Source organism: Hyperolius riggenbachi, chromosome 12 (genome assembly GCF_040937935.1).
Source record: "Hyperolius riggenbachi isolate aHypRig1 chromosome 12, aHypRig1.pri, whole genome shotgun sequence".
NCBI classification, from domain to species: Eukaryota; Metazoa; Chordata; class Amphibia; order Anura; family Hyperoliidae; genus Hyperolius; species Hyperolius riggenbachi.
In genome coordinates, this window is record NC_090657.1 from 86,552,121 (window position 1) to 86,573,141 (window position 21,021).

The following is a 21,021-nucleotide window of genomic DNA, read 5'->3' on the forward strand; positions in this document are numbered from 1 at the left end:
CACAAAGAACAAAAACTGACCGCAGTTCATGGGGCAATTATACAGATGATAGAATTGCCATGTACAGAGTGACAATGTATCAGTACGCTGTTTGCCATGTGACTACCTACCATGTGGGCATTCAGGGATCTGCATACAGGCATGCGACGCTGGTATGCTTAGCCCTGCACCCTGTGTAGTTTAAGTGCAAAGTGCTCCTTCCTACAGGGAGGCAGCCGTTTTTTTGTGAAGTCTGGGGGTAGTGGCACGGCAAACATTGGTCAGAGGGTACAACAAACAGAACTTCTAGCAGAGCTGGTATCGCGATGAAGTTCTAGATATGTAAATGCGATAATGAGTAAGAGCATTGCAGGCTCACCTGCAAAGCAGCATCAGGTGTGGCATTCATAATCTGTGCATGCGACGGCCGCGCATGGACAGATAAGGGGGGATGTGGAGTGAGCTGCAATGGGGTGAGAGCTTCCAAAGGTGAAGCGAGCTTCCAAAGGTGAAGTCCGCGGGAGCATATTTTAAACAGGTAAGTACTGAGGATAGTACTGAGGTAGGGGGGTGAAGTTTAACTCCAATCTACCAATAAGAGTAAACAGAGTTCATGAGAACCATAAAACAACGAGATCAATTACGGTATATATTGATCATTTTAAAGTGTACAGAGTACAAGCCGCAGGGCGAATCCCAAATCATTAATAAGAATTGATTTGTTTGTATTTCGATTTCAGGAGTTGGGCAATATGGAATCGAGACAGCTGCAGTGCGGGCAGCAAAGCTGGAGATGTCAGTCGGATAAGCGAAAGGTTCCAGATGCCAATCTAAGTTTGGAAAAACACGAGATTCCTGAAATTGGAAAGAGACTAAAACACGAGATTCCTGAAATTGGAAAGAGACTAAAACACGAGATTCCTGAAATTGGAAAGAGACTAAAACACGAGATTTCGGAGATCGGAAAGAGACTAACAAAACTGTCTGAGCAAAGCATAATGCAAAGTGCTAATGTTTTTCTTTCCCAAGGTGGTGCTTTTATAATGAAGAGTACCGTGCTGATGGTGATCCTAGGTTGCCATTCCGTCCTAGGAGAACGAAGAGAGGACATTCTCATGTAAAATAAGGGGTTAATGAGAATGCAAGGCCCAAACATGTTGATGTTGGGTGACAAAGGTACGGATCCTTTCACACCTCCCTCTGATTGGCACAGATGGACCAAGCAGGGATGGAGGGAAAGAGCACTTGTGCCAGGAGAAAACAAATTTCATGGCACAATGTGGGTGAAAGGTCTGAAGGGTCAGGTGTGCGGGCAGTGGGAATTGAATGGCAGTATAAATCTGCTATTGAGTACCACACTCCCAGAATCGACGCACCGATCTAAAGGTTTGTTAAAAGGTACATTGCAGTACAATGGGTACGTGCAAAAGGTGGAGTGTGTGATTCGGGGGTACCTTGTCTTGGTTATGCAGAGTGAGATGGTTCCAGATTGGAGAGGAACGAGCAGGAGGCGTCAATTCTCTTACCAGAGAGACGCAGGGGACCACATCACACTCTGGAGCTACCAACAGAGAGTGCCTCTGAAACAACTATACACACGTAAAGGCTGGAAAGCCGAGGGTGGGTGGTTCTCGAAACAAGAAGTAAAAATCGAGATCAAGCCACATTTCCAGGTGACAAAGAGGGTGGGGAGAGCGGTCCCGGGGGAGAGAAAGCCCACACAGGGAACCCCATTCACACCACACGGGTCACAACAGGGGACGATATTACACAGTCCATATGCAACAGCTTATCCTCATGATAGTTGGGTAAGTGAAGAGGTACTCTTAATCGAACGATTGCAGAGAGTACAGTCTTCCCGACCTCAGGTACATAGTGTGCCTCAGGACATAAGGGGGGAAGAGGTCCAATCAGGACAGCTGGGGACATATTTTGTCAGCGAGAGATTGGACAAGGGGAGGTATATTAATTTTTCTGGAGAAGGATCTTTTGCATGGCAGCTTCGAGATGTTTGGGTGAACAAATGGAAACGGTGCAACATTTCTTTAGGCACCGCCACTTCCTTAGTTCCCACCTCAACCCGGGTCTTAAACCAGGACCTGAGAGGTCAACCTTTTTTGGTGCTAGACGGGGAGGTGAAGCAAGTAGAGTTGTTCTCATGCGGGCGATTCCTGCAGAAGTACCTGCGTTGGCCGGGGCAAGTCAAATTTAGTGAAGAAGCCTGCAGGCTCAATAACGCAGAATGCGAGACTACCATTCAAAAGATCCACCCTGAAGCCCAACCGATAGTTCCGGTGGCGGAAGGAAAGGTTTGGTTTTTTAACATAAGTTCTAATGATACATTCAAGGTATATTCTCATAATTGTTCCGATAAGGGGGAGTTTCCAAGGGGAACATATTGTGGGAGCGGAGATCCCATATGGATCCAGTCATCCAGGTTGGATGACGTTGTTTCTCAAATTGTTAAGAGAACTCTAAAGTGCAAAGTTTCACGGGTAGTTCCCGTCCTGAAAGAGAACACGACATGGGACAAAGGGGAACAGGTTTTGATCCAAGACGACCACATTTTGTTACAAAGGTTAAACAAACAGTACACTAAGTTAGAGGTAAGATTTCACCATGATACAGGTGATCTTCACGAGGTAGAACACAAAAATGAGCAGGTGAGTTCCAGTCTGACCTGGTGGACAAAGGTTCCGGTGATGTTCCAGGGACACTCGGACTGGGCCTCTGCAGTTCCAAAGTTCTTTCTACACCCACTGGTCGTCTGGATGGGGATGACAACTTTAGGCATCATTATCCAGGTGAGGTTGCGGGTTAAAATTACGTAAAACACGTGAACCTGGTCCAGAGATTGGTGCCTCATAAACAATCTCCTGAACCAATAGTTTAAATTAAGGGATATACAGGGTTACGGGTATAGGTTTAGTAGTACCTGTGATGGAGCTGATTGTATAAAGGCGCTCTTTTTAGAAGGCACCTGGCACTGCTCCGTTTTGTAACAACCAAACAAGTTTCACTTTTCTGTGGTCATGCAAGTTTGTGAGTGATACGCAAGTGACGCAAATGCTGAGCATGTGGTATAGAGGGACTTAGAAGTAGGGCATCCCCAGAGAGCCTGGTTACAGGAAGACCAAGAGGTCTTGCTCTCTCTCTTCCAGGGGTAATCGCCTAGAGCAGAGAAGTTGTGTGAGCACGAACATCGAGAAGTGAAACATAAAAGAAAAGAAACCAGGTACTGGGAGGTTCAGACGCTGGGATCTGCGGGTCAAGCCGTTTTAGGAGGGATTGTTATAATTTAAGTAGGCCTCAGTTACTTGGCCTGAGTTTTATGTAAAAGGCTTGTCCGCAGTGTATGCCTTTAAAATAAATAGAGGTTTTGTGATGCAGGCAGAGGCATCTCAGGGTCTGCGTGTAGCAGAGGATACACGCAGATACTGAGAACATGTTCCTAAAAGAAGGCCATCGGACTACTCTGACCTCAACCACAGGAACAGAAAACATTGGCCATATTTACTAAACATTCACGGTCCTGCATATAGGCCAAATGCCTCATTGATTATTAATCAAGTAGGTGTGTATCATGACACCACGAGTGGGTCCACCAATAATCTGGTCTAGGGGGTGGCGAAGATGATGTCATATTTAACTCTTTCCTAGTCAGTATTAAAGGCTGAGGGAGCTACGAGAGGGCACTTCTGCTTCTTCCTTCTGCACTAGCTAGCAAGGCTGACTGGGACGACTTCTAAGCATGTTCTTCCTTTCTGTAATCTGATATAATGTATGCTGTACATAGGTAGCTTAGTGTAACGTAGTTAGGAAGAAGGTACCTGATAGACTCCAGCAGGGAGTCTAATCACGAGCTTGTAACGCAACATGAAGATTGGCATGGCTAGGATATGAAGAATGTATCTATCTGTATTCCTGTTTCCTGAATAAATAACGTAAACATTGAAGAAGCCTGAGAAAGTCTATATCCTGTTTGCGGTGTGGAGAGTCAAGTGATCTCACAGTCTGTGAGACGATGGTGTCGAAGCAAGGTGATTAGAACAGTTTATAACAAACGCCACATATTTGAAAATTTATTTCTGTGAGAGCCATACTATATGCTTCAAACTGCGACAGTGCGCATGCGCAGCAGAGGGCTCATGTCCCTGTTGCCATGGAGATGTGTATACAGTTGATCCTCGGGGCAGCGGAAGTGTCAGACACATCTTCACCTTCTCTTGGGTTTCAGCAACATCGGCAATTTTCCCAAGAACCAGCCAGGAGAAATACTGACTAACAGCTTGTACAATTACCTAGCTTTGTAGGACAAGACCCCCACACTTTGGCCCATTAGGCTGTTTGTCAAGTGACAGGCAGCCTATTGGGCCAATCAAAGTGCGGGGATCTCGTCCAACAAAGTCACTGGACCTGATAGGGTCCAGGGTGGGTGAATTTTTTAAAAAAAAAAAATTCCAGGGGGGGGGGGGGGGGGAGTGAGTTAGTAGTGCATGCTTCCGATCCATAGGTTCCCTACCTCTGCTATAGGGTATCGGGATTGTCACAGGTTCTGTCACTGATAGGTCTAACAGAGAAATATGTCACCAGGAGCTCTGCCTAAAAATAAACTGTTAGAATTGTACTACAACTTCTTACTTGATTCCTTGACAAATTCCTTGATCGTCAGCCCTTCAGACTGAGGCGCATGTTCAGTCCCTGCACAGTCACTATTTACCCTAGATTTATACTGTGTCAGCACTGCTGCTGTTACCTGGGGGTGTCTCTGTGTAGCTATGAAGGAGATAAGAGCTCTCGGCACTCACTGGTTGCAGTCATGCTGGCACTTGTAGTCCAGCAAGAGGTAAACCAGCCATAACTTCCCTCTAGTGTCTCATCAGAAGGTCACAGAGCAGCAATGGAGGATCTGTCAGGACTGGTGTATGTGGAAAGTCTCTCACTCACCCGCAGCGTCCTTTGCTTTACTCATCTGGCCAGAAAATCTCTTCCACCATTCACACGAGAAACCACTCCCGCCACTGCACTGTACTGTACAGGCGACAGCCAATCACAAGTCTCTCTATTTCAACCAATCAGAGAAAATCTTCACTCCAACCAATCACTACTCACCATAACCACATGGAGGTCTGGAACGCAAGCAGGAAATCGTGTGCGAGTCAGCTGCAAACTCACGTAGGACACATTACATTATACAGAAAACGTGTGTTTTGCATAGTATTTTAGTAAGCAGACTTTTTTTTTTAAATCTCTTTCAGCACACTACTAGGAGTTCTGGTTCACATTAGCTTGCTTGTTATTCCGTATTGCTGAACATACTGTATACTAGGGTTGCCAGGTCGGCTGATGGAGAAAACCTGACAGGGGGTGGAGTTAGGGGCGGAGTCAGATGTAGAGTGGGGCTAAGCAATGGGCTTTTTAAAAAATGTTTTTTACAGTATTTATATCACACTGACATCTTCTGCAGCACATTACAGAGTACATAGCCATGTCACTAACTGTCCTCACCAGTACATGCACATAAGAGACCACTTTTCACCAGTAAATGCACATAATAAGAGACCGCTTTTCACCAGTAAATGCACATAATAAGAGACAGAGCAGAAAACTATTACAAAACTGGAAAACTATGCAAATAATGCAATGCATTTATGGCGTTTTTGCACAGTGAAGTGGTCGATTTCTTGCGGGAATTTTTTTAAAAAAATTTTTTTTTCCCACCAAAATTTTTTATTGAGAACAATAAAGTGGACATACATAGGCATAAAGTTAAAATATAAATCTGCGCATACATGTATGTACACATTTTGAGCAAATATAACAAATATAACAGTATAACAGTATAAATTGCGTTGTACAATAGTATGAATTCAAGTGTAAAGTATAGTAAGCAGCGGGCTCAGGCGAGATTGAATGAGATTGAAAGTCACGCCTGGACTATACGGAGGGGAGATAGAGCGGAGCCAATGCACACAAAGAGCGGAAATACAACCAGAGAATTATGGGTCACTCACTCACCATATCTCCAGACTCCTGACCTTACCTTGCTTCCTTCGCAGATGCAGAATCGCATTGCAAATGACGTGAGTGACGCACGTCATGCGTGCGTTGGCAACGCAGCGTTGGCATTGCCGTAGCAACGTCGGGAAGCGCGGGCTCGGGGGCAGTACTTAAGCTGGCGTAACTTACGCCGTGTAAGCTGGCTGGCTGTGCCTTTGACTGACAGCCAGGCAGCGAATCAGCGGTCGCGCAGCGCTGGCGGACGGGTGACGGCAAGTGGCAAAAGGCATAAAACCGGACATCTTAATTGTCCGGTTTAACATGCCTTTTTGGACAGGACACAGCGGCCAAAAACCGGACTGTCCGGTCTAAAACCGGACACCTGGCAACCCTACTGTATACTGTACTGTTTTCAATAGATGAAATTATGCTGGGCATACATGGCTTGTTTTTGCCGTTCCACTCTCCCGCTTGATCGTTTCGCCGCTCGATTCCGCAGTCAATTCTCTTATCTTCCCCTTGTTTTTTCTTATCTTTTTTCCATTCACGCCTATCAGGAATCGAGTGGTGAAACGATAGGGCGGGAGATTGGACATGTCCAAAATGATCTATCGAGCCATCTTAATGGCTCAAGAACGAGCCGTGTATGCTCAGCATTAGATTCAATAGGAGAATCGAATCTGATGAAAATCTGTTTAGGTGCACATAGATTACTCCACCTGGCGGCTGATTGACTATCCTATTCGATAATTTAAAAATTGATCAGAAATCGGCCTGCGGATCTGTCTATTGGTAGATTGGCTGCCAAAATCACTAGTTGCTAAGGTGGACATACACTTATAGATTTGCAGCAGATTCGACCATCAGATAGATTTCTGTCAGATGCCTGTCAAGTCGAACCTGAAAGGAATCTATCTGATGTGTGCCACACACTAAAAACAGATTTCCAATAGTTTTCAGAACTATTGGAATTCTATCTACATACATTATTGGACCATTAGATCCAATGCAACTCTGTGGGACATTGATCTGCTTCCGGCAGCAGATCGACCTAGATTTTCCATCCATCCAGATCACATGTGTCGAACTCCAGGCCTAGAGGGCCAGATCCATGCCAGTGTTTAGGATGGACTCAGAAAGAGAGGAATGTGCTCTACCTGATGGACCACACCTTTCGTGATTCAGACCCATCATTCATTTGAGCTGTGTCAAAAATGTGTGAGGATCTCGGCCCTCGTAGGACCAGTTTGACATACCTGATCCAGATAGATAAAATCGATCAAAGTCATCCACAAATCGATCGATAGATTTGATAGAATCGATTTCTGATCGATTGATTCAATAAAATCAATCAATGGCTGAAATCGACCAGTGTATGGGTCCCTTAAGGGTACCTTAAAAGTGACTGATTCACAGCGTATTTACCTTTGCAGCGCCATGGAATATGTTGGAACTTTATAAATCAATAATTATTTACCTTTATTACACAACTAGAAGAAGGATCTGACAGCAAAGCTCCCGACGTGCTCAAAAGATAAATCACTCTCTGATCAATACCTAATCAGAGAGGGATCTGACTGCCACACACTGCATATAGCTTTTTTTTAAATAGGTTTCCACATGAGGTTTCCCTCTGATAATGCTGCTCGCCACAGGGCCCTATGCAGAATATTATTGCAGAGATGCTCTCTGAGGGCTCGTTCCCACTATCGCGAATCCGCATGCGTCCAATGCATGCGGATTCGCACATGTAATGCAAGTGGATGGGCCTGTTTCCACTGTAGCGTTGTTGAGGTGCGTTTTTTTCAGCGGTAAAAAACGCACAAAAGAGCCAACGAATTCGCCTGCGAGTGGAATGCATGCGAATCGCCGCTAATGTATTTAATAGTAAAAACGCATGCGTTTGTTACATGCGTTTTTACCCGCGATTTCGCGTGCGATTTCGCACCTTTTTCAATTTTATTTTGCCCTGGCAGTGTCATGGTTAATTTCGCATGGCACCCTGCCATGCGAAATCGCACGCAAAATCGCGGGTAAAAACGCATGCGGAAACGCATCCGCATGCGTTTTTACAAGCGTCGGAATGCCGGCGAAATTGCGTCGCAACAGTGGAAACAAGCCCTGACACTCACTTCTCCCGTCTTTGTGCTGCCTTCATCTCTTGGTACCCATAGCGACCCAACGGCATGCATGCACTCATGTACACCGCCGTTTTACTGGGTCCCTAAGGGATGACTGCAGAGGAGGGAGTGCACCAACTGGAGAGCCAAGTATTAGAGCACTTCACTGCACTAATACCCTGCATAAGGCTCGGGGAGGTCAGAATTATCAAGGGAGAGATCTTGGGGGGGGGGGGGCGTTGGGTTAACACGACAAACACCAGCTATAGGCCCCACTAAGATACTGCTGCTTGTCCATAAGAAACTGTCCAATCGATAATGTTAAACTCTTTTAGAAATCAATCGAATTTACAATTGGGCGGCATGTTGTAACAATCTGTGGCAGATTCAATCATAGTGATTAAATCTGGTGAGATGTGTCTCCCAGTGTATGGGCACCTTTATGTTTTCATTAGATTGTACTGTGCCTGTGCAGGATGCTCCTGGTGAAGGGAAAGAGGACGCGCACATTCAGGGCCGCGCAGGCACAGTGGACAGCGACTTGCGTTAACAAAATGAGCCATGGCGGAGGACCAGAGGATCATTCAGAGATGGTGAGGGAACAGGGAGGCTGCAGGGTGCTGGCAGAAGCCCCAGGTATGTGAAACTTTTTTTTGGGAGGGGGGGGGGCGACATTACAAATTTCCTTTAATACAAATAGCTTAAAGAGGAGCTGTTAGGTATAAGGTCTCAGAGAAAATAAACACATATATCAGTAGCTAAATATAGGCTGTACTTACATTATTATTATTATTATTATTTAGTATTTATATAGCGCCGACATATTACGCAGCGCTGTACAGTGTATATATATATCTTGTCACTATCTGTCCCTCAAAGGAGCTCACAATCTAATCCCTACCATTGCCATATGTCTATATTATGTAGTGTAAGTACTGTAGTCTAGGGCCAATTTTAGGGGGAGCCAATTAACTTATCCGTATGTTTTTGGAATGTGGGAGGAAACCGGAGTGCCCGGAGGAAACCCACGCAGACACGGAGAGAACATACAAACTCTTTGCAGATAGTGCCCTGGCTGGGATTCGAACCAGGGACCCAGCGCTGCAAGGCGAGAGAGCTAACCACTACGCCACCGTGCTGCCCAAATTACATTACATATGCATTACACTGTCCACGTTTGTACTTCACAGAATTTGTATATAGTATATGCAGAGATTGATGCTCCTGACCGCTCATGGCAGGTTCCATGTTTGTCTGTCTCCTATGAAGCCAAATGTGTCGTCATGTCCTGCCTGCTTCCTGATCACAGAAAAGCTCGTACTGAATAACACTAGTGTGCAGTGAATATTAATTAGCCATGTGGCTAGGAACAATAGCGGACTCCTGCAGTGTACTCTGCCCGGAGATTTATCTGTGCTGTGGCTGGACTGAGTTACAAGCTGCTGAAACTTGATCCTGTAACTTCTCCTTAGCAGCCGAGGGGAGGGCCCCAGAATGCTTTGCAGTATGGTATGCGGCTTGCGTCCTCTTGGGTCTAACAGCTTTGCTGATAAGCACACATCAAATGTAAGAGAGATTTTTATCTTCACTATTGCCTTTTTGGCTTCCGTCTAAACTGTTTAACACAGGAGAATAGAGGTTTAAATTAGCTTCTGCAGCCTGACAGTTACTCTTTAAGCAAATAACATTTTTTCTAAATTAATAAAAATGAAAACAATCACAGGCCCTCCTACACATATTCTTCTGTGTCTTGATTTCTATAGCCTGGAGTTTTCAGCTACTAACCTGCAAATTAGGAGGAAGAGAGGACTTTCTGACACTGGTGAGCAAACCATCCCCTATCAGCTTCTATGCCTCCACTCTTCAGAGTCTCCATACAGCATTGATTAACATGTATCGTATATGCATCACCCATTGCAGTTCACACACGATAAAACGTGCAGTACTGAAGTTGCCTAAGTTACGCTAACAGTGATGCATTGCGGCATAATGGCTTCTTTGTAACACGGCTTTCACAGTGCGGCAGGTCCATTGCAGTATAATGGTGTGCACCATGGTAAAGAAATTGCATGCAGTGTGCTACTGCTAAATGCGTGCATCAACAGTGAAGCATTCTTTTCATTGTCTGTATGCTTCACTGTACTTCACTGTATGGGATGCAGTGCATGGATAACGTGCACCACTGCTTTCCCGTTCCGTTACATTCCCACTGTTACAGGGAACGCAACATAACTCCCACTGTGAACTTAGGGTAGGAGCATACCTGTCTGTTTAACTGACATTCATCTGCAGATCAGAAAATCCATCCTGGTGGATCTGATCTGCAGATGAATGTCTGTTAAACAAGGTGTGTATGATGATCTGCAGATAGACTATGAATGCATTTTGCAGGAACGGATTTTTGGCAGGAACAGATCTTTTGCAGGTACTGATCTTTTGAATGTCTACAGCATCTTTGTGTTCAGCATCTTGCAAAGATTTCTGTCTGATGGGGAGTTCAGCTCCATAGAATAGACTGTGTAGGTATAGCTCTCATACTACATGAAGGGGGTAAAATTGGTCTGTGATCTTTCATTTTCCGAAGACTATGGTCTGATGTGTGTATGAGCCTTTAATCTAGAACCTAAGTTTATTGCAGGTAAACAAACTGTGCAGATGCATGTGAGTCTGATCTCCGACATTTTATCATGGCAGTGTCATTATGAAGCCCTTTATTAATGTTCAGATGCCCGTACTAATTTGTTCACCAAGTTTAATTAATCTCTTTATAACATTGTGATCTGTTATTTATCATTTTCATAGCATCACAGTGAGATTTTTGATGAAAACTCAGCAGACCATGCTATTCTTTTACCAGGGCTGGTTTCCTGGAAAGGCCACAAAGGCCGTGGGTGCTGAAAAAGCAGAAGGGCCTTCGCCCCATCCGGCAGGGCTATCGGAAGCCAATCAGCGGCATCTGCAGTCACTCACAGAGCTGGGAAGAAGTGTTTGACATCGGCGCTCATCAAGCCGGGCCACCAAAATGAAGATCCTGTCCGCATTAACTGCAGCAGATGAGAAGGTCTGCCGAGACTCCATCGCCTCCCCACCTTACTGGACAAGCCGCGGCTCCACCACAATGGAGATCTGATCGATGGAACACAGACATGGAAAATAAATCCCCACTTGCCACAGGTACATTCGCATAGCCCCCAACCGTCCCGTTTTCGGCGGGACTGTCCCGATTTGGGGGGGCTGTCCCGCTATCCCGTTATGACCCCCCAGTGTCCCGGGCGGTTGGGGGGTCAGATGTGCAAAAAAATGATCGAGGACCCAGCCGGCCGATGCGGTGTGTGGGATGCGGGTCTGGGATAATATTATCCCTCCCTCCGAATGTACCCCCCAGTGTCCCCTGTATGTAGAAATTAGGAGTGCAGTGGAGCGGGCAGTCTTACCATTCCTCCTCGTATCGGGCATCTCTTGCTTCCATCTACTTCCTGTGACTTCACAGGAAGCAGAGAAGACCAGATGCCCGGTACGAGGAGGAATGGTAAGACTGCCCGCTCCGCTGCGCTCCCAATTTCTACATACAGGGGACCCTGGGGGGCACATTCGGAGGGAGGGAGGGACAATATTATCCCAGACCCGCATCCCACACACCGCATCCACCGGCTGGGTCTTCGATCATTTTTTTACCTCCTCACCCTGGGCACCTTCACCCTTCTCCCCACCCACAATTATTTTTTTAATAAAGGAGATATATATATATATATATATATATATAATTGACTAGGGGTGTGTCGGGGTGTGTGGCTTAAGTGTCCCGCTGTCTCATCTCAAAAAGTTGGGAGGTATGCATTCGGACTATCTTCCACCTCTTTTGGTGTCGGAAAAGTGAGTCATAGGCCTGGTGCACACCAAAAACCGCTAGCAGATCCGCAAAATGCTAGCAGCTTTTGAAACACTTTTTCTTCTTTTTCTGTAGCGTTTCAGCTAGCATTTTGCGGTTTTGTGAAGTGTTTTTGGTGTAGTAGATTTCATGTATTGTTACAGTAAAACTGTTACTGAACAGCTACTGTAACAAAAAACGCCTGGCAAACCGCTCTGAAGTGCCGTTTTTCAGAGCGGTTTGCGTTTTTCCTATACTTAACATTGAGGCAGAAACGCATCCGCAATCCAAAATCTGCAGCAGCCCGGGAGTATGCGTTTCTGCTAAACGCCTCCCGCTCTGGTGTGCACCAGCCCATTGAAATACATTACCCAAGCGGATCCGCACCCGCAAGCGGATCGCAAACCGCAGCCGAACCGCTCTGGTGTGCACTAGGCCTTATAGTCCGAATAATACGGTACTGATTTTTTTGGATGACATACCTAGACTAACTCCCCACCGCATAGACTAACTGTAGGTAGACACACACACACACACACTTTTAGAACAGGGCACAATGGTCGCTGCCACCAATCAGAGCAGGAGATGTAGGGTTAAAGTAGGGCACACATGAATCCAACAAATTGTATGGTTATTAGCGTGACCAGCACCAGAGTATGCCAGTGTAGTAGGACCTACCTTAAAAAGAGTCTACCGTGAAGTGGTGGGTGGGCTTACAATCCTACTGCCTAAAAAGGTTTTACTTTTCACCAGTGGCATTAAGTAAAATATTCTTAATGCTTGGATCAACCATCATTACCCTGAAGAGAATTCACAATTTAATTTATGCCTTTTCCAGAAGGACCCCTGAACTGCATGCTGGTTAGGCCCACAAGCACCATTTGGGTGTAATTTAAATGCAGTTGAATGGCAGAGTTTGTAACACCACACGTGTCAGCACTTGACATACAGTGGTGTTATTGTGCAGCACAAAACCTCAAAGCCATAACTGGGCCCAGATGTGACTCCATGGGGCGAACACATGTGCACTGCTGGTACCAAGCACTAAAAACCGCCTGGCCGCTGCAAGAGCGCAACAGGTAGGTGTTCAATTCACTGCCTTCAGCTGCATATCTGAAAGAGGCCTTACTTGAACTGATTCTAGGAATAAGGCCACCAGTAGCCGTCTGTGGCTGATTCAGATATGACGTCAAGGCCTCTATAAGTTCTGCAGCCCACAAACGATGCACCTCTGGTGCAGATTTTCACCCGACTGAAGGTGCATCACCTGCAGGCTGTAAAACTAATCCAGGACTCAACTTCATGGCTACAATGGCCTCCAGATTTCTCCCACAGACCAGCTGATCTCTGCTTTCCAAATAATGTGACAGTAACTTATTGCTTAATTATTAGTAAAATGTGGTGATAAGGGGACAGGCAATATGTGAAAATAAATGTTCTCATTGGTTTATGAAACATTGGAGGGGATGGGGGCATGACAGAGCCCCACCTCAGAACTGAACCTGTTCTCACACTTATAGTATGCTTGAAGAAAGGTTGTTATTGTTTGTTATGGTAGACTGTAATTCTACTTTAGCTTTACCTGAGTGAAACTAAAATCAGATACACGGGAATAACTTCATTATGTGCAATTTATGACTTTTGTAATCAGTGTAAAAAAGGTACAGTGAGAAAGATTTCATTGATTTAGTTCAGTAGAAATGCATTCCCACGTTTCCAATTGTAACAAAATGTAATGCAGCAGATGTGAAAGGGCCATATCTTGGGCAAAAAATAAAGCACACTGATTGGTCGCTTTGAGCACCTGCTCCACTTGGCAGCAGATTGGTTGTAATTCCACTTGCCCTGGTTTTGATAAAACTCCTGCAGTGTGTGCTTTAGCTACAGTACTGTGTCAGGGCAGTCACTCTGTACTGACATCATGAACTCGTACAAGTCCACTTAAGAAGTAGGCAAATAGTTACGCCTGTAAAACCAAACTATTTTCTGAAAATATACCATTTTTCAACAATGTTATAATCAATCACCATCATCCCTAAATGCATGTAGGAGAAAGGTGAAAGTGGTAGTCCTCCTCTTACAATGAGAACTCAATCGTTTAACATAAACCCTGAAAAATGATGCAGATGGTTTGATGTAATATTTGTGTGAATGAGCTGTTCTGGCCATAGCAGCCAGCTTCCAACTGACAATGGGCTCTATTCTCAATGACTTCCCGCATGCGGTAAAGTCAGTGTGGGAAATTTGCGACCAAAACATCGCCATGTTGAGATTCCCAAAATTTTCCGCATGTTATTTCCGCATGCGGTAAATGTGCGGTAGTAATGCAGAAAAAGTTCCGCAAAAGTCGGTATTTACGCCAAAAAAAACATTCACAAAATATTTCAGGCGCATTATTTCAGCGTTAATTACTGTTTCTTTACCACCTACAAGTAGTAGGTGATATATTTCGCATCCCATTGATTTTAATGATGTCTGGAGGCTTAAGTGCTATGCTTGGTGGACTTTTAATTTTTTTTTTTTAAACTATTTTTCATGCAACCTTTTTACCGCATGTTTACCGCACATTTACCGCACGTTTAATTGCTGTTTCCGCACTCTTTTTACCGCATGCGGAAAATTTTAGTGAATGCAGAAAAAATGCAGAGATTACCGCTGGCGGTAATATTTTGCGGTGATTTGGCCTCTTTGAGAATAGAGCCCATTGTGTGGATAGGAAAGAATCTGCCCGCTATGGAATAAACAGACACTGACAAATTAGGCCTTAATCAGGCTTATTCAACTGTGACTCCAATTGTACTCAGATTGTCTGAGAATTCACAAACTGACAAATTACTTAAGCTGCTTTAACACCTCCATCCCATAAATTTGCACTTTATAGCTAGATTGCCTGCTATATACTGTTTTATATGCTTTTTTTATACTCATTCCCAAAACTTTTGGGCCAGCTTTCACCGCCTCTGACTGTTTGTGCAACTTTTTGCAGCCCACCTTGGTTTTATTTTTCTTCTGTTTTCCTGTCATGTGATTGTCTATGTCAATTTGTCTATCTATGTGATACTTTTTAAACCACTATTGGTTGGAAAAAAGATTATAGAATTGTTTGATAGCCTACTGGTGCATTGTGAGATCCTTTTCTTTTTGTTACATATGCTTTGATATCTCTAGATGAGCACAGAATTTGACTTTCCTGGACCAAACATGGCGGCATACCTATGGGTATAGGCTCCGCCCCCGAACCCTGATAGGACAGTTCACTTAATAAAAGCTCAGAACCCACCCCCTCCAGCCATTCTTTTTTTCTGTCCTCGAACGGACATGTTCACTATTTCTTTTTCTTTTTTTCTTTTTGTTATTTTTTTCCTTTTTTTCTTTTCCCTTAGGTATGACTTTTAAAATGGTACCTGTGCAGGGGTCTAGCGGGTTCAGCCTCTCCCGCTAATGCTGCTCAAAGAGTCCTTAAATAGGACAGAGGAGCACCCTCTCTCCCCACATGTATCTGGAGGCTCTCTCCTAGGAGTCTCCGCCGCTGCCGCCATTTTCCGCCGCTGCCTCCGATCACACTGGGACCTCGGGCGCGCATAGAGGGAAGAGGAGATCTCGCGTCTCGCGAGAATACGAGCGGCAGCGCTGATTGGCCGGGGAGGACGCATTCGGCGTCGTGACGTCACCCGGAAGCTTAAGGAGCGCTGATGGACTCCATTGCCGGTATGTGCAGCGGTGGGTAGCGTTCTCTGCGCTGGGACCACTCGTTTGCAGCCGGAGACCTCCAAAGCAGCAGGAGACGTGGATTACCAGGGCCAGCTGGACATTGAACAAGAAAGCCTTCTTCTGGGACCAGGTATGAGAGGAACCATGACAACAAATGCAAGTTTGAAATGTTAGTATATGCTTTTTGTGCATACTAATGTGGCCTATGCTTATTTCTCTTAAATAGAGATGGAAGCTAGTGGGCAAGTGGTGGAGATAGAGGAGGAGGTGGTTGAAGACAGGTAATAAGTTGCTAAAAGCAGCTTTCTCTGTTCTCCTCACCTAGGGTGTATTGGTTTCCCCTGCACAGGGCTTCCCAGGTTTTTAAAAGAGTGCTGTTTTTTTCCATCCAATTGGATCGGATATTTTTCTGAGGGGAACATATTTCACTCTTATGTCTCCACAGACCGGGGGAAGGAGGAAGTGCTCAGATTCAGGAGCAACGGTCCTCTTCTATCAGGTCGAATACTCACCCAAGATCGCAGGAGAGAAGGGATAAGTCAGCATCCAAGAGGAGAGACTCATACGAGAGAGAGACAAATCTGCATCTCGAAGGAGATCCTCAAGGGATGACCATAGGAAAAGTCGATCCCGTAGCAGGAGTCCCAGGAGGCGTTATGGGGAGTCAAGGAGACGATCACCCAGACGTCAGTCCAGGAGGTCCAGGTCCAGATCTGTGCACAGACAGGACAGGAGGAGACGTTCACCGTCTTTTTATGCATATAGACATGATCCCCAGAATGACTATTATGGTTACAGGTCCCCAAGAGGGCCTCGCAGGGTATGGACCATGTCCCCTGAGTCAGACGGAGTTACTCCATTTCAAAGGCCTGGGCAAGCGGAATGTTGGTCTTGTACAAAACCTGCATTGCCAGATAAGAAGGTCTGTGAGGCATGTTTTCTGGAACTAGGCCGGGAAAAGGAGTCTGATAACCAGCAAGTGCTAGCTTTTATCCAGCAGGCGGTTCAGGAAACCTTTCAGAATATGGCCTCTCAGCTTCCAAGTTCTTCTGCAGCTGCTCAGGTTTCGGCAGCCGATGTAACTCCTCAAGCAGATGCACCTCCTATTGGCTTTGATTTCTCTCTTGTTCCAGCATTTCTTACAGCCATAAAATCGGCAATAGACTGGCAGGACGAAGACGGCGCTTCGCAAGAGCCAGATAAATATTATCCACACTTGGATCAAAAACCGCAAGTTTTTCCTTTAATGAAGGTCATAAAGGATGTGGTGTTGAACGAGTGGAGCAAGGTGGAGCAGAAACCTTCCTTAAACAACAGGTTTTCAAAGCTGTACCCTTTGGGGCAGGAAGATTTAAAATTATTCGATTCAGCTCCCATAGTGGATGCATCAGTTGCACGCCTAGCAAAGCATGTGACTCTGCCATTAGAGAATGCCATAGCCTTCAAAGATCCACTGGAGAGAAAGATGGACGTAGACATCAAGAAGGCCTTCCTGGCGGCAGGAGCAGCCTGTAGGCCTGCGGTGGCGTTGACATCTCTAGCAAAAGCCACGAAAGTATGGGTAGAGAACATTGAGACGGCCCTGAACAACGGCACAGACAAACAGGAGATAATAAAAGCCCTAGATGAGTTAAAGTTATCTGCAGACTTTATGGGAGAAGCTGCTATTGATGTAATTAGATCATCTGCGAGAGCAATGCTGTGGAATATAACTACTAAGAGAGCTTTATGGTTGAAACCATGGGCAGCTGATCCAGCGTCAAAATCGAATTGGTGCAAGATTCCGTTTGATGGAACTCATCTCTTTGGATCCCAGATGGACTCGGCCATTTCCAAGGTGACAGGGGGAAAGTCGGGTTTAATCCCGCAGGATAAAAGACAAAGACCGAGACAACCATCTTCTAGAAGAAACTTTTCTAACAGATACCAGCAAGCAAGGTCTTATAAGCCGGGGAGGCAGTTTGGAAGGAACTGGAAGGGTACTCAGTCTTCCTTCTTGAAAGGGAACAAGTCCAAGGTCTCTTCCGATTCCCAGCAATCCCAGAAGCGATTTTGATGGGACGTCCACTCAAGATCATCCAGTAGGGGCCAGGCTTCAGCTCTTTTGGAGGTCTTGGGTGGGAAGTATCACAGATCCTTGGGTAATAAGGACTCTAAGGAGGGGGCACTTCTGGAGATTCTGCAGAAAGCCTCCACAGAACAGGTTTGTGACCACAAGAATGCCTCGGGGGAAAAACAAGTCGTGTTCTCTAAGAGAGTATGTTCAGTCCCTAGTGAAGGAGCGGGCAGTGATCCCTGTCCCAAGCAAGGAACGCTTCGGCGGAATTTACTCGCCTCTTTTTCTGGTACCAAAGGCAACAGGAGGATGGAGACCAGTCCTAGACCTAAAGTTTCTAAACAACTATATAAGGATCAGGCACTTCAAGATGGAGTCCCTCCAGTCTATCATACCAATGGTAGCCGTGGGCGACTGGATGTCCACTATAGACCTTTCCGATGCCTACCTGCACATTCCAATAAGAGAAGACTATCAAAAGTTCCTCAGGTTTTGTGTAGAAGAAAACCATTACCAGTTCAGATGTCTTCCTTTTGGGCTGTCAACAGCTCCAAGGACCTTCACAAAGATTCTATTACCAGCAATAGCACACATGAGGATCCAGGGCCTGCAAGTATACCATTATTTGGACGATATCCTGTTGTTACATCAAAACAGGGAGGTGTTGGTCCAACATCAGAAACAACTACTGGAATTTCTACAACACCTAGGTTGGGTAATCAACTTCAGAAAAAGTCAGCTTATACCCTCTCAGGACATGGTGTTCCTGGGGGCAAGGTTCCTAACCCTCAGGAACCAAGTATGTCTACCAGACCAGAAACGGTTGCTGATCCAGCAGAAAGTCTACAAAGCATTGGCTGCAACCCACCTGTCGGCGAGAGATTGCCTGAGTCTTTTGGGAACCCTATCCTCCACAATCCCAATGGTGAAGTGGGCTCACTGGCATCTGAGAGTCTTCCAGTTCTTCTTTCTAAAAGTTTGGAGCAAGGCATCCCTGCTCCAATTGTTCAGGTTACCATCAGAAGTGAAGAGGTCACTCCTGTGGTGGACCAAAGAAGTAAATTTGAAGAACAGCCTTCAGATTCAGCCGGAAGTCCCGGTAGTTGTCACGTCCGATGCGAGCTTAGACGGTTGGGGAGCCCATTGCGGAGAATACCAGTGTCAGAACAAATGGGATTCAAGACAAATAGGCATACCATCGAATCTCCTGGAACTCAGGGCAGCTTTCCTGGCCCTAAAAGCCTTTCGGCACCTGATCTACGGAAAGTCGGTATTACTAAAAATAGACAATGTAACGGCAGTGGCACACATCAGGAGGCAAGGGGGAACAAGGAGTTTGTCCCTGTTGAGGGAAACGGAGCAGCTGATGGTATGGGCACAGAAGAATTTAGCCAACCTGACAGCGTCCTATCTTCCAGGGGAGAAGAATGCCTTAGCAGACCGCCTAAGCAGGCGATTCATGGATCCCCACGAATGGTCCCTGGACAAAGACGTGTTCCTGCAAATAACCAAGAGGTGGGGCAGACCTCAAATAGACCTATGGGCATCATTCCAGAACAGGAAAGTGGAGAGGTTCTTCTCACGCCATCATCATGCAGCTGCAATAGGAGTGGATTGTCTGGTCCAGAGTTGGAACTTCACCCTGGGTTACGCATTTCCTCCCTTTCCCCTGATTTCCAGGTTTCTCCAGAGGCTTTACAGGGAATCGTGCATGATCATCGCTATTCTACCATACTGGCCAAGGAGACCATGGTTTGCCCTAGCGGTGTCAATGAGTGTGGAAGAACCGATAACACTACCGAAGTCTCACAACCTCTTGTCACAGGGGAATCTACTTCATCCAGGAGTAGACAGGTTGAATTTAACTGCATGGAAGCTGAAAGGAAGAGGTATTTAGACTTAGGCTGCTCTAGCGGAGTGGTAGACACACTCCTGAAGGCAAGAAAAGCTTCTACCAACTCGACATATTATAGGATCTGGGAAAGATTCGCAGCTTTTGCCTCAGAAAGAGGATTTAGTGTCTTATCTCCAGAAGTACACCATATATTGGACTTTCTGCAATCTGGAGTGGAGAAAGGGCTGAGTGTATCTGCAGTAAAAGTTCAAGTGTCAGCACTATCTGCATTAACAGGAAGTCGATGGGCAACACATTCGTTGATAACACAGTTCATTCAGGCAGTATTTAAGATGAGGCCTCCAAGAAAGCCGTTCTTCCCCAAATGGGACCTTTCTTTAGTTCTGGAGGTTCTATCATCACCTCCTTTTCATCCACTGGAGAATGTTTCATTGGAAAACCTAACATTAAAGACAGTCTTCCTGACAGCGATAGCTTCTGGGAAAAGAGTCTCAGATTTGCAAGCCTTGGGCTGTTCAAGCAACTTATTAGAGTTCTTCCCAGACAGAGTGGTCATCAGGCCCGTGCTGCAGTTTATTCCCAAGGTGTCTTCCTCCTTTCATGTAAATCAAGAGGTAGTGTTGCCTAATTTCATTGCTGAAGGAATATGTCATCCCCTGGATGTGGGTCAGTCTATCAGGGCCTTCTTAAACGCCTCGGCATCTTTCAGGAATTCAGATCGCCTGTTTATAAACTATCAGGGTCCTAGGAAAGGCAGAGAGGTGTCAGCTAGATCCATCTCTTCTTGGTTGGTTAAGATCATTAAAAAAATGCTATTCGTTGAAGGATTTACCAGTGCCTAATGAGGTACAAGCACATTCGACCAGGGGCATGTCAGCCTCCTGGGCGTGTTTTTCAAAAGTATCTGTTGAGTCTATATGTAAAGCGGCCAGTTGGTCTTCTGTTCATACTTTCATGCATCATTACCATGTTGATCCTGCTTCTCTAACTCCAGTTGATTTTGGGAGAGCAGTTCTTGCAGTATAAATCAATAAATTTTGTATTTTTTGCAGAATTCCCTCCCTCTTGTGTGATTTGTTATATCCCATAGGTATGCCGCCATGTTTGGTCCAGGAAACCGGAAAATTGTATACTTACCTTCCGTAATTTTCCTTTCCTGGATCAAACGATGGCGGCATACGAATCCCTCCCTCTTGTCCATTCGAGGACTGATTTTCACCAGAATGGCTGGAGGGGGTGGGTTCTGAGCTTTTATTAAGTGAACTGTCCTATCAGGGTTCGGGGGCGGAGCCTATACCCATAGGTATGCCGCCATCGTTTGATCCAGGAAAGAAAAATTACGGAAGGTAAGTATACAATTTTCCGGTTTATACTATTGATGCTGATATTGCTGTGCTCCCTGATTTCCTTGTTTGTCCACACTTTAACCCCT

General features: G+C 45.5%; 1 protein-coding gene and 1 long non-coding RNA gene across 3 annotated transcripts in view; one reads left to right on the plus strand and one right to left on the minus strand.

Annotated features, from left to right (window-relative positions):
- Window positions 1–5,005, minus strand: part of PSMC3IP (PSMC3 interacting protein) — a 45,518-nt gene extending 40,513 nt beyond the window's left edge. The window contains exon 1 of one of the 2 annotated variants that reach the window (XM_068262681.1): window positions 4,927–5,005. In XM_068262681.1, coding sequence (XP_068118782.1) covers window positions 4,927–4,951 — 25 coding nt within the window. In that variant the 5' untranslated portion in view covers window positions 4,952–5,005. Of the gene's footprint in view, window positions 1–4,735; window positions 4,804–4,926 lie in introns of those variants that run through there. The other variant, XM_068262682.1, reaches the window with a different exon arrangement.
- Window positions 5,006–5,109: 104 nt separating this feature from the next.
- LOC137541673 (uncharacterized) lies at window positions 5,110–11,387 on the plus strand. Its single transcript, XR_011025252.1, has 4 exons — window positions 5,110–5,154; window positions 8,575–8,735; window positions 9,863–9,921; window positions 10,957–11,387. It is a non-coding gene; the product is annotated as an uncharacterized lncRNA (long non-coding RNA).
- Window positions 11,388–21,021: the final 9,634 nt, after the last annotated feature.